Source organism: Paroedura picta, chromosome 7 (genome assembly GCF_049243985.1).
Source record: "Paroedura picta isolate Pp20150507F chromosome 7, Ppicta_v3.0, whole genome shotgun sequence".
NCBI lineage: Eukaryota > Metazoa > Chordata > Lepidosauria > Squamata > Gekkonidae > Paroedura > Paroedura picta.
In genome coordinates this window covers 116,146,566-116,160,010 of record NC_135375.1, presented here as the reverse complement: position 1 = coordinate 116,160,010, position 13,445 = coordinate 116,146,566, and the positions used below count along the sequence as shown (strand labels likewise).

The window sequence follows — 13,445 nt, the reverse complement described above, 5'->3', positions numbered from 1 at the left end:
ATCCTCTGCTCACTCAGGTAGGGCTACTCAAATTCCAATGAATTTGGTTGCCTTATCTGGGTGACCACGTGAGTCTGCTGCATGTCCTTTGGTTCCAAGGGCTCACCTTGTGCACTGCTGCCCATTGTCTGAAGGCTTGCCAGTTGTGGTTGTAGATGCACTTAGTAGCAGTGTCATTCAATGGGGTCCCGACCCCCAGGTTGAGAACCACTGTGCTAGAATGTACATTCTGTGCTAGTATGTGAAACGGCTTCATGTGCTCTCTTAAGCGCTCTCTCATTGCATCTGTCCATTCTGTCTTTCAATGGGTTCTCCCTGTCCTTGGAAAGAACTGCACCTGAATGGAGGGCCACCACTGGCACATCACCCAATGAGACCATTCATAGTTTTCAATGGCATGCAGTAGACCTTTTTAGCTAGTGAGGCTAAGGTAGAACTGCCTCTTGGGGTGGCCCACTCATGACCCTTTCGTACTGCCGGGGGAATGGTGAAACACACTGAGTCTGAGATGGATCCTTGAAAATCCAATAATCTAAATCCACCCCTTCAGGAAGTAACAGTAACTCAGAATCCCCTTCAGGGACCGAGTAGTTGGGTCCAGCTGTTGCCAGCACAGGCCCTAGAGGAAAGGAGTGTACCTTGCCTGGGTTGACAAAATACCTTCCAAGGGTTACAGAGGAACTAGATATTTTATAGAAGCCAACTCAGGTGTAGTGGTTAGGAGTGCAGACTTCTAATCTGGTGAGCTGGGTTTGATTCCCTGCTCCCCCAACACGCAGCCACTTGCATTGGGCCAGTCACAGCACTGATAAAGCTGTTCTGACTGAGCAGTAATCTCAGGGCTCTCTCAGCCTCACCCAACTCACAGGGTGTCTGTTGTGGGGAGAGGAAAGGGAAAGCGACTGTAAGCCGCTTTGAGACTCCTTCGGGTAGAGAAAAGCGGCATATAAGAACCAACTCTTCTTCTATACACTGAAAATGCTTCTTTTGGAGAAGACTGGTGGACAACTCATGCGGGTGTTCCTCTCGCCTGAATAACTCACCCTTTTCCCCATCTGAGATCAAGTCAATAGACAAGGAAGGATGAGAAGGAAGGCCAACTCAGCACCTCTATATTCAGACTGGTACATGATGGAGTCAAGCTCCACCTCTTCATCATACTCAGTCTCCTCCTCCTCATCAGGAGCAGCCAAAAACGGCTGAACAGGTGCTACAGGGTGCTCCGTGCCCTCTTAGCCGGAGGGGGGGGGGTCGACTGTCCACTGGGTGTCGAGCCTTCTCACTGACCCCAGAGATCCTGGGCAGGGGGTCAGCCACTCAGCCACCCTGTTGCAAAGATGGTCTCTGGGGGCCCCAAGCAGGCCCAGGGCATCGCAGTGGTGGACCAACCGCTTGAGGATATGGTGTGTTGGGCAAGAACCCCCATGTTGCTGCAAAAGGCCAAAACCCACCATAGGGAATCCAGTTCCACCCCTGAAATCTGGGAAATTGAGGCGGCATGGATGCTGGCATGCTACCCAGGATGAGTGGGAAAGGGAGGTGGTGCCACAGGAAACTGCTGAGGCACAGGAACACAGCCAGGGAAAAAGGACACAGTGGGGGCCAGGGGGGCAAGCCGGTTCCATTGCAGGGAGGACAACGGTGGAAACAATGGGAACCCTGGCCAGGGGGTTGCACTTTTTCTGAGCCCAACAGTACTCTTGATTCCCCCGGCCCTTGGACAACCCACTCTTGGACTTCACAGCTGGTTTGGTGCTAGAAACACTTCCCTTCCCCACCTTGGGACCGTTCCCAGACCTGCAAAGGCCCCCCAACTCCGGGACATGCACTGTGATCCCAGGACCCAGAAGGGGAGAGCCTGTAATCCCATGGTGCTCAGTTCTTCTAAGGTATTCCAGTGAGGTGGCGGAGGGGCATGGGTTACTCACTCAGCAGGGCTGCCAACTGCAACCTTGCACACACTACAAACTGCTTTTCCCACCCAGAAACCTTGGGTAGGGGCTCAGCAGAGTGCTGGGAGTCCATCTTCCTTTGAGTCCCACGGCCAGAAACCTCCAGTTGGGACCCAGAATCCTGCTTGGAATCCTCCTTCTGCTTCTACTTTCCTTCCATGGTGACAATATCTTCCAGTGAAGGTAGAAAATCAAAAATGATGCTTGGTCACCCAGAAAAGGCCACCAAACACATTTGAATTTGAATCGCCCTACCTGAGCGACTAGAGGCACGATCTAACCATCCTTGGATGACTTAAATCCAGTGGTACATTTGAGACCAACAAAGTTGAGTTCTGGGTAAAACCAGTCACGTGCATGCACATAAAACTTACATGTCAGGATCTGGCGTCTGATCTCTGCCATGATTTGTGATCAATGACCAGTGTAACACCATTTTGGTTTATTGTGTGTTGTTTTAAGGATCTCTGAGTAACTCTGTTTATGTAACCCTGAGCTGCCCGCTTCAAGCTGTACTTTAGACTAGCAATTGCTGCTGTTCTGTTCTGTGTTATCGGGAAGGTGTCAGGATCAGGCCACCTGATCTCTGCCATGAATTGTGGTTGACCTAAGGAACTCTATCTTGGTTGATGTGTGCTGTTTGAAGAACCTTGTATAACCCTTTTATAACCCTGAACTATTTGTCACTGCCTCGTGTGTCCTTCATGCTGTGCTTCAATCTTGCAAATGTTTCTCTGTACTTTGTATCCAGAAAGGGGGGCCTGTCTGACACCCAAGGCCAGACAGCCTGGCGGGGGCCTGGAAGGGCGCCCAGGATGGCACCTGTGGGAGGAGGGATTTCCCTCCCTGGGAATTGTGCAACTTTGGGCGGGAAAGAACTGGTAAAAGTGCTTGTTGTCTGTGAATTAGCCAGAGTTGTTATTGAGCATTAAGGTGTTCTGATCTGCTATCAATAAGCTTTCTATTCACCCAGAAACCAGTTGTTAGTCTGTCTGCCCTTGACATTATACCCAGAATTAAACTTTGTTGGTCTGCCAAAGGTTCCTGAGCAATTAAGTAATTTATGTAAAAGGTGCCATTGTTTGTACAGCTCTTCCTATCCTCACCATATCCAGCTGCATTCTTGACCCATGCAGATTGCCCAGACACACACCCACCCCGCCCCCAAACTGGGAAAGCCTTAATTTCAAAATATGAGTCACCAGTGGAGAAGGCAAAATCCTTATAGGTTTCTTTGAGCTCCTCGGAAGGAGGATGTGATTAAGAAAAATGCCATGTGATAGCAACAGATCATTTACCTTATGTCGCACAAAAGTGTCAAATTCCATTACGCTGAAGCCAAGAGAGCCATCGCCATAAATAATCCAGACCTGGCAAGGAGGCAAAAGGTCAAGTGGGAGCCACTGTGTATGTCTGTGTGGGGGGGGGGGGAGATGAGGACAGGACCCTCCCCCCAATTTCCCCACCCAACATCCTCAGCGTGAGCAGCTGTAAGAGGGCTTCCTCACCAGTAGCACGAAAAGGAACCCAAGAACACGGCATTATTAACAGTGACTCACCGGAATGCCCTCTTGTGACCTCTTTATATGGAGTACTAACCTCAGACTCTGGTCTGCAGAGCTTGGCTCCCAAGGCAAAGCCCCCACCAACTCCCAAGGTCCCAAAAGCTCCTGTGGTAAGAAGAACGGATGAAGCAGCAGTGAGTTGTCTAGTTCACATTTTCTGTACCAAGACAGCCAGCCCACATTGCGCCATGGTTAAGGGTGGCAGACTCTAATCTGCAGAGCCAGGTTTGATTCCCTACTCTTCTTCCACCTGAAGCCTTGGACCTCTCACACTTCACTCAGAGCTCTCTCAGTCCCACCTGTCTCACAAGGTTCCTGTGGGGAGAGGAAGGGAAAACAACTGTAGGCTGCTTTGAGACTCCTTCAGGTAGAGAAAAGCAGGGTATAAAGACCAACTTTTCTTGTTCTTCATATCTAAAACAGCAGGCTGGGGTTTGCCCAAGGCCTGCAAAGGATGGAGACTGTCCAATGACTAGATGAAGCCTATTTCACGAAGGAATCGGTCTTGTAGCTACAAAGGTTTTCCTAAACTTCTCCCCATCCTACAATGCAAGTAAAATGCATCTTGCCCTGTCTCCGGTCATTCTTTCTGGGACCCCATTACAAAGATGTTCTGAAGCAAGGCTCCCATGGATGCCACGGCACCTGCCAAATGTTTCTTGAAAAGTAGCCCCTCCCTCATAAGATTGCCAGATCTGAGCTGGGAAATAGCCGGAGTTTTTTGGGGTGGAGCCTGGAGAGGGCAGGGCTTGGGGAGGAGAGTAACCTCAGTGGAGTATAATGCTTCCAAGGCAGTCATTTTCTCCCGCGGTACTGATTTCTGCCACCTGGAGATCAGTAGTGAAAGATCTCCAGACATCACCTGGAGGTTGGTGACCCTACTCCCTCACCCATTGTTGTGGATAAGAGCCAGCTGGCTTGGCTTTCTTTCAGAACCCCCATCCCTACAGGTTTGGGCCAGTCAAAGACCTTAAGACCTTCGTTAGAGCTAGCCCAGTGTAGAGCATCTATCCCAGAAGCAGCTAGCTGGGTGGCTACAGGATGCACACAGAATATAAAAGGGCGTCTGAATGTGCATAGGGTCTCTCTGCCATCCCAAATTGTTCGGTCCAACCCCCTCCTATCTGGACCAAGAAAACACACGCATGAACTCATGAAGCTGCCTTAACTGATTAGGGAGTAGGGAGTCAAGCTACAACAAATGAAAAATAAAATATTACATAGTATACACATATGAAATGAAAAACTGACTGTACAATTTACAAACGTTTCTGATGGATGAATATGTCCTATGAACCACAAAAAAAACAAACATGTTTTGGTTTCTGCAGTCTTCTTCAGTGGTTGAAATATCATCAGTAAACCTTATATTTTCCAAAATGACAACTCACCCACTACCTGGTTGGCCTTCAGCAAAGAATGGCCCTAACATGTAGTTAAGCCCCCGTCAGGAGGCAGCATTCAGCCAGGCAGGGAGGCACCCGCCTCCTAGGACAGGCAGTGGTGGTGGCACCAAAGGGGGGGGGGGCAAGACCAGCTTCCTGCGCCATCTACGGCCAAGACGGCCTAGGAGAAGAGCTGCATTCTCCCAAAGCCAGGTGTGGGCCGGCCTGCCCACCTGTGCCTCCATCCTGGTCTCCACAGCTTTCCCGGCCTTCCAGAAAGCTACCAGGCAGGGCCCTGCCTCCTTGCAGGCCAAGGCGCAGGCTGGGCAGACTGCCTGCCCGTGCCTCCATGCCTGTGCCTGTGACTCCCCTCGGTTCCCAGGAAGCCTGCCTTTTTTCAGGGCGAGGCACAAGCTGAGGTCGGTTGGCCGCCTACACCTCCCTGCCTGTCTCTGCAGCTTCCCCCACCTTGGTGGAGCCTTTCCTGCCTCTCCTGGCCTCCATCTCCTCAAAGGGGGGGGGGAGCAGCAGGACACTCCAGTACATGGCTTGCATGCAAGCCTTCTGCACCCAGCCTGGCCTTCTCTGCCTTCCACTTCCTGGCGAGAGGGGGTGGGGTGGAGGCAGCAGCCTGCCTCCTTCCCATTATTTACCCTTTTGCCATGCCCCCAGCCCCCAGGAAGGCCTCAGTGCAGGTGTACACTCTAGCACAGTGGTTCTCAGTGGAACCCATTGAATGACCCTTTCACAGGGGTTGCGGCAGGGCAAGCAGCTTGGCAGGGCATCCACGCAACAATCTTGCGGGGTAGATCAAGATAGAGCGTTCATCTGTCTGGAGCAGCAGAAAAGAGCGAGCTCAGCAAGGTGGGACAAGAGGCAGAACTGAACTGAGAAACCCCGGAAAAAACCCAATTTACATACAATCATGAACAATGGATCTTCACACCATTGGTCAGGTTTGAAGAAGAAGAAGAGTTGATTCTTATATGCTGCTTTTCCAAAGGAAGCTCAAAATGGCTTACAATCGCCTTCCCTTTCCCCTCCCCACAACAGACACCCTGTGAGGTGGATGAGGCTGAGAGAGCCCTGAGATTACTGAAGAAGAAGAGTTGGTTCTTATATGATGGTCCATGTGGGAACGATTTGTGATGGTCCATGTGGGAACGAATGACATGTCCCTGAATACCATCGCTCCTATTAAAAAAGACTTTCAAGATCTGGGGAGGAAGCTCAAGCAAATGGGGGCACAAGTGGTATTCTCTTCAATCTTGCCTGTCAAGGGAAGAGGAATGCATCGGGAGAGGAAGATAATGGAGGTGAATCACTGGTTGTGTAGTTGGTGCCAGCAGGAAAGATTTGGTTTCTGGGACCATGGGACAGGCTTTCTTGAGGAAGGCCTACTAGCACCTGATGGACTGCACTTATCGAAACTGGGGAAGAATGTGTTTGGCAGGAACCTGGGGAGATTCATCAGGAGAGCTTTAAACTAAAGCCACAAGGGGAAGGAGACGATCAACATAGGGAGTGCATGGAAGGAAAACGATCGGAAGCAGCCCAACCGGGAAGGCCAGCTCATAAGGAACCAAAAGTAAAAGGATTCAGATGTCTTTATACTAACGCCCGAAGCATGGGCAATAAAAAGGAAGAGCTGGAACTTCTCATGCTGATGGAAAGGTATGATCTAGTAGGCATCACAGAAACTTGGTGGAATGATTCTCATGACTGGAATGTAATGGTGGATGGATATGAACTGTTCAGAAAAAACAGAATAGATCGAAGAGGTGGAGGAGTGGCACTGTATGTGAGGAAAGGGCTTACCTGTCAGGAAATTCTAGTGAAGGAGAGCATATCTACAGTGGAAAGCATCTGGGTGAAAATAAGCGAGGGGAAAACAAACAGTGTGGTGGTTGGTGTCTGCGACCGACCGCCTGACCAACGAGAGGATGTGGATGCTGCACTTTGTGAGCAGCTTGAGAAAATATCCAAGCGGCAGGACCTTGTCATCATGGGTGACTTCAATTTCCCAGATGTGTGCTGGGAAACAAACTCTGCGAAGCGTCCTCAGTCATGCAAGTTTCTAACCTGCCTGGCTGACAATTTCATTTATCAAATGGTAGATGAACCCACAAGAGGTTCAGCCATACTGGACTTATTACTGACCAACAGGCAAGTGTTGGTGGATGAGGTGAAGGAGGTGGGGACCCTAGGGGGAAGTGACCATGTCCTCATAGAATTCCTTTTGAGATGGGGAGCCAAGGAAGCTTGTAGCCAGACGCGGATGTTGGATTTTTGTAGGGCAAACTTTAATAAACTCAGAGACATGATGAGTGTCATACCATGGACAAGAATGCTGGAAGGGAAGAGAGCGTGTGAAGGGTGGGCACTACTCAAACAGGAGCTATTGCATGCTCAATCAATGACTATCCCAGAAAGATGAAAACACCGCAGGAGCTCTAAGAAGCCTATTTGGATGAACAGAGAACTGCAAGAGGAACTAAGAAAGAAAAGGGAAATGTTCAGGAAATGGAGGGAAGGACAGAGCTCTAAAGAAGAGTACCTACAGGTTACTAGGCACTGTAGGTCAATCATAAGAAAGGCCAAAGCTGAGAGTGAGCTAAGATTGGCCAGGGAAGCCCTTGTAACAAGAAATGATTTTTCAGTTATGTGAGGAGCAAACGTAAAGTAAAGGAGGCAATAGGCCCACTGTTGGGTGCGGATGGACAAACTCTAACGGAAGATGCAGAGAAAGCAGGCTTAGTAGGCTTAGTGCCTACTTTACATCTGGTTTTTCCTACAGGTCAAAGTGTTTACGCACATCTAGAGATGGCCATAGCCAAAGGACAGTGTCTGGGTGGCAGGTTAACATGGATAGAGAGGTTGTCAAGAGGCATTTAGCTGCACTGGATGAGTTCAAATCCCCTGGGCCGGATGAAATGCACCCGAGAGTACTCAAAGAACTTTCCAGAGAACTTGCACAGCCCTTGTCCATCATCTTCGGAACCTCTTTAAGGACTGGATATGTCCCGGAGGACTGGAAGAGAGCAAATGTTATTCCGATCTTCAAAAAAGGGAGGAAGGATGACCCGGGAAACTACAGACCAGTGAGTCTGACCTCTGTTGTGGGGAAGATAATAGAGCAGATATTAAAGGGAGCTATCTGCAAACATCTGGAGGACAATTTGGTGATCCAAGGAAGTCAGCATGGATTTGTCTCCAACAGGTCCTGCCAGACCAACCTGGTTTCCTTTTTTGACCAAGTAACAGGTTTGCTGGATCGGGGAAATTTGGTTGATGTCATTTACTTGGATTTTAGTAAAGCTTTTGACAAGGTTCCCCATGATGTTCTGATGGATAAATTGAAGGACTGCAATCTGGATTTTCAGATAGTCAGATGGATAGGGAATTGGTTAGAGAACCGCACTCAAAGAATTGTTGTCAATGGTGTTTCATCAGACTGGAGTGAGGTGATTAGCGGGGTACCCCAGGGCTCGGTGCTTGGCCCGGTACTTTTTAACATATTTATTAATGATCTAGATGAGGGGGTGGAGGGACTACTCATCAGGTTTGCAGATGACACCAAATTGGGAGGACTGGCAAATACTCCAGAAGATAGAGACAGAGTTCAACGAGACCTGAACACAATGGAAAAATGGGCAAATGAGAACAAGATGCAATTTAATAAAGATAAGTGTAAAGTTCTGCATCTGGGTCAGAAAAATGAAAACCATGCCTACTGGATGGGGGATACGCTTCTAGGTAACACTGTGTGTGAACGAGACCTTGGGGTACTTGTGGATTGTAAACTAAACATGAGCAGGCAGTGTGATGCAGCGGTAAAAAAGGCAAATGCCTTTTTGGGCTGTATCAACAGAGGCATCACATCAAAATCACAAGATGTCATAGTCCCATTGTATACGGCACTGGTCAGACCACACTTGGAGTACTGTGTGCAGTTCTGGAGGCCTCACTTCAAGAAGGACATAGATAAAATTGAAAGGGTACAGAGGAGAGTGACGAGGATGATCTGGGGCCAAGAGACCAAGCTCTATGAAGATAGGTTGAGGGACTTGGGAATGTTCAGCCTGGAGAAAAGAAGGTTGAGAGGGGACATGATAGCCCTCTTTAAGTATTTGAAAGGTTGTCACTTGGAGGAGGGCAGGATGCTGTTTCTTTTGGCTGTAGAGGAGAGGACACGCAGTAATGGGTTTAAACTTCAAGTACAACGATATAGGCTACATATCAGGAAAAAGTTTTTCACAGTCAGAGTAGTTCAGCAGTGGAATAGGCTGCCTAAGGAGGTGGTGAGCTCCCCCTCACTGGCAGTCTTCAAGCAAAGGTTGGATACACACTTTTCTTAGATGCTTTAGGATGCTTAGGGCTAATCCTGCGTTGAGCAGGGGGTTGGACTAGATGGCCTGTATGGCCCCTTCCAACTCTATGATTCTATGATTCTATGATTCTATTATTCTATATGCCACTTTTCTCTACCCAAAGGAAGCTCAAAGTGGCTTACAATCGCCTTCCCTTTCCCCTCCCCACAACAGACACCCTGTGAGGTGGGGGAGGCCAAGAGAGCCCTGATATCACTGCTCGGTCAGAACAGTTGGGTAAGCCCAAGGTCACCCAGCTGGCTGCCTGTGGGGGAGCGCAGATTCAAACCCGGCTCACCAGATTAGAAGTCCGCACTCCTAACCACTACACCAAGCACAGTTTAATTTCTGTGACAGGACTCTTGCATAATGTTATGGTTGGGGGCCACCACAACATGAGGAACTGTCTTAAAGGGCCATGGCATTAGGGAGGTTGGGAACCCCTGGCCTAACGTCTGTCGTGTCCCTGAGTGCAACGGGATTCGCCTCCAGTACATAATGATGCATGTTCAGAATTATGTATTTGTCACTACTCTCTGAATGTGTGTTATTATTAGGAGATCTCCAGACTGGGGGATTTGGGGTTTGAGTCATTTTCCCCCTCTGTTGTTTGCTGCCTTCTACCAATCAGACCTTTGGTCCATCAAGGTTAAACTTGTCTCCTCAGACCAGCTGTGGCTCTCCAGGGTCTTGGGGGACGGGGGGATCACCTCCTATCTAATCCTTTTTTTAATCTGGAGATGCCAGGGACTGAACCTGGGGTCTTCTACACGGCGAGTAGAAGAAGAAGAGTTGGTTCTTATATGCCGCTTTTCTCTATCCAAAGGGGCTTACATTCACCTTCCCTTTCCTCTCCCCACAACAAGACACCCTTGGAAGGTGGGTGAGGCCGAGAGAGCCCCAAGATTACTGAAGAAGAAGAGTTGGCTCTTATATGCCACTTTTCTCTACCCAAAGGAGGCTCAAAGTGGCTTACAGTCTCCTTCCCTTTCCTCTCCCCACAACAGACACCCTGTGAGGAAGTTGAGGCTGAGAGAGCCCTGATATCATTGCTGGGTCAGAACAGCTTTATCAGTGCCGTGGCGAGCCCAAGGTCACCCAGCTGGCTGCAGGTGGGGGAGCGCAGAATCGAACCCGGCTTGCCAGATTAGAAGTTCGCACTCCTAACCACTACACCAAACTGGTTCCTGCCAGTGAGCTACAGCCAAAGAAGTGCTACCTGGATCCAGCCAAGCCAGCGGATGAGTGGGCTGGACAATATAGGCAGCGCTCCCCACAAAGTCTCCTCCATCCACCACCAGGAGGCTGTCTTCAGGAAGCAGGCGATCCACGTGATGCAACAGCTTAAGCGGGTTGAGGTACCGCTCCACTGGCTCCTCTGCCTTATCACTGTAGGGGAACAAGCATCAGAGAGCGGCCACCCCCAGGCATGCCCTCTTAGGAGCACACAAATTATTATTATTATTATTATTTCGATTTATTTCCCGCCACTCCCAAATGGCTCGTGGCGGGTTACAGTATCTTAAAAACCCCATTAAAACTCCCATTAAAAGACTTTAAAATGTCACGACATGATGGCACAATAATAAGATCCCCTTCCTACCCCCCTTCCTAAAAAAGTGGGGGTGGAGGAGAAGGAGGTCAACGATGTTCAAGAAGAAGCCCGGGGAAGAGCAGTCGATGTACCCCAGCAGCCCCAGCCTCAACCATAGACCTGGCGGAAGAGCTCCGTCTTGCAGGCCCTGCAGAACGTTAAAGGGTCCCGCAGGGCCCGCAGCTCATCCGGGAGCTCATTCCACCAGGTGGGGGCCAGGACCGAAAAGGCCCTGGCCCTGGTCGCGGCTAGGCGTGCTTCCCTAGAGCCGGGAACGACCAGAAGATTCTCACTCGCAGAGCGCAGAGCCCTGTGGGGGGCATAGGGCACTAGGTGACCTCAGGTATGTGGGTCCCAGCCCGCGTAAAGCCTTAAAGGTTAAAACCAGAACCTTGCACCGGATCCGGACAGCAATTGGTAACCAGTGCAGCTGCCTCAGCACAGGCTGGATGTGGGCCCTCCAAGGTGTGCCGGTGAGGACTCTAGCAGCTGCATTTTGTACTAGCTGGAGTTTCCGGATCAGAGATCAGAGTTTCAGGCGACTCTGCTCAAACCATTATGTCACTGCTTCCAAACTTCTGGCGAATGGTTCCGGGGGGGGAGTCTGGGTGGCCGTCCATGAGGAGATAGAGCTGGGTGTCGTCAGCGTACTGATGGCAGCCCAACCCAAAACTCTGTACCAGCTGGGCCAGAGGGCGCATGAAGAGAACCGCGCCCTGTGGGACCCCACAAGGGAGTCCATAAGGGCGCGAGAGCTCATCCCCCACTGCAACCCTCTGGGTCCGGTTCTGGAGGAAGTAGCACAAGGCTGTACCCCGTATCCCCGTACCGGCGAGGCGCTGGACCAATATCTCATGGTCCACGATGTCGAAAGCAGCCGACAGATCCAGAAGGACCAGCACGGCTGACCCGCCTCTATCCAGCTGGCGACGGAGATCATCCAGCAGGGCGACCAACACCGTCTCCACCCCGTGGCCAGGGCGGAAGCCAGAATGATATGGATCGAGTGCCGAAGTTTCATCCAAGAAAGCTAGGAGCTGGTCCACCGCAGCCCTTTCCACCACCTTGCCCAGGTACGCTAAATGCGACACTGGGCGGTAGTTGGCAGGGTCCTGCGGGTCCAGCGTTGGTTTTTTCAGGAGAGGGCGAACCACCGCCTCCTTCAGCCGCTCGGGGAATTCCCCGGAACTCAGGGAAAGGTTGATAATATCCCTGAGTTGGCCTCCTATCCCCTCTCCGCTCCCCTTGAGAAGCCAAGAGGGACAAGGATCAAAGGGGCAGGTGGTCGCCCTGACCGACCCCAGCAACTTGTCCACTTCGGAAGAAGAGAGCCGTCTGAAGCCATCAAACCTCGCTGCCAAAGACGGCCAACAGGTCTCCAGTTCGTTTACTGTATTAATTGTGACAGGAAGGTCACGGCGAAGCGACAAGACTTTATCCGCAAAAAAGCTCGCTAATGCCTCGCAGCCAAGTGCCAATTGACTAATACTTTGGCGCCCCTGAAGGGCGGTGAGGGATCGAACTACCCTAAATAATTGTGCCGGGCGAGAGCTTGCGGACGCGATTTCCGTGGTGAAGAACTCTCGCTTCGCCACTTTCACCGCCATCTCATACGCCCTCCTAAGCGTGCGATAAGATGTTCTTGCAGCTTCGTCGCGAGTCTTCCGCCACACTCGCTCTAGTCGTCTCACCTCCCTTTTCTTCTCCTGGAGCACCCCCGTGTACCAGGGGGCCCGTTTGAGTCGAGGGCAGAGAGGACGCTTAGGGGCGATCTCATCTATAGCGGCTGTCAGACGGGACTGCCAGTCTTCTACTAACGCTGCCAGTGAGTTGTGCAAATACGCAAAGGCACAGCTTGCCGACAGCACCCACAGCTCCTTCTTTGAGGGGAAAATTAAATACTTCTACCTCTCTGCTCCTGGCATGATCACATCAATTCACAAGTTAAGTAACACGGGGTTTAAATTATGCAAACAAAAACAATTAAAACAGCATTTGCTAAAGTTGAGGTATAAGAGGAGTTTTTTAAACACACACAAAAAACAAACACCCTTAAAAAAAAGAAATTGCGTTAAGAGCCCTGCTGGATCAAGCCCGTGATACTTTTAGTCCAGTGATACATCTAGTCCATTGTGTCACATGATGGCCAACCAGTTCTACTGTAGGAGCAACAACAGGGCATGGAGGCAATCTGATCTCATCATTTTCAAGTTCGTCACTCAACTGAGAGGCCACTGGGGCTCCCCACACCATGGATAAGAACAACCATCGGTATCTATCCCTCAAAAGCTTCCTCAAGGTCTCGCTCCATCGGCCTCTAAGGGGTGGGGCCATTGTCACATAACAACCGGCACAGTCTCTAACCTGTTTATTTTCTCCTTCACCCGATCCATCTCCTTCAGGCTCTGTGTCCACTCCAAGGGGCAGGAGTATCCCTTAAGCCCTTTGTTCAACTGCACCAAGAAGGAGCCTGCATCCCCTGCAGGAAAGAAATTCAAGAAGCCTGACACACACAAATCTGCAGCTTCCTCATCTGTGCCCTCCTTCCCTTTGTCCTGGTCTTCTAAGCCCCATGGCTA

At 50.4% G+C, this 13,445-nt stretch overlaps 1 protein-coding gene across 1 annotated transcript in view; it reads right to left on the bottom strand.

The window, feature by feature from the left end:
* HACL2 (2-hydroxyacyl-CoA lyase 2) overlaps positions 1–13,445 on the bottom strand; it is a 60,713-nt gene that overhangs the window by 4,256 nt on the left and 43,012 nt on the right. Inside the window, exons 11-14 of the mRNA XM_077346144.1 lie at positions 13,231–13,345; positions 10,492–10,661; positions 3,552–3,622; positions 3,251–3,322 (exon numbers count right to left, since the gene is read on the bottom strand). Coding sequence (XP_077202259.1) covers positions 3,251–3,322; positions 3,552–3,622; positions 10,492–10,661; positions 13,231–13,345 — 428 coding nt within the window. The remainder of the gene's footprint in view (positions 1–3,250; positions 3,323–3,551; positions 3,623–10,491; positions 10,662–13,230; positions 13,346–13,445) is intronic.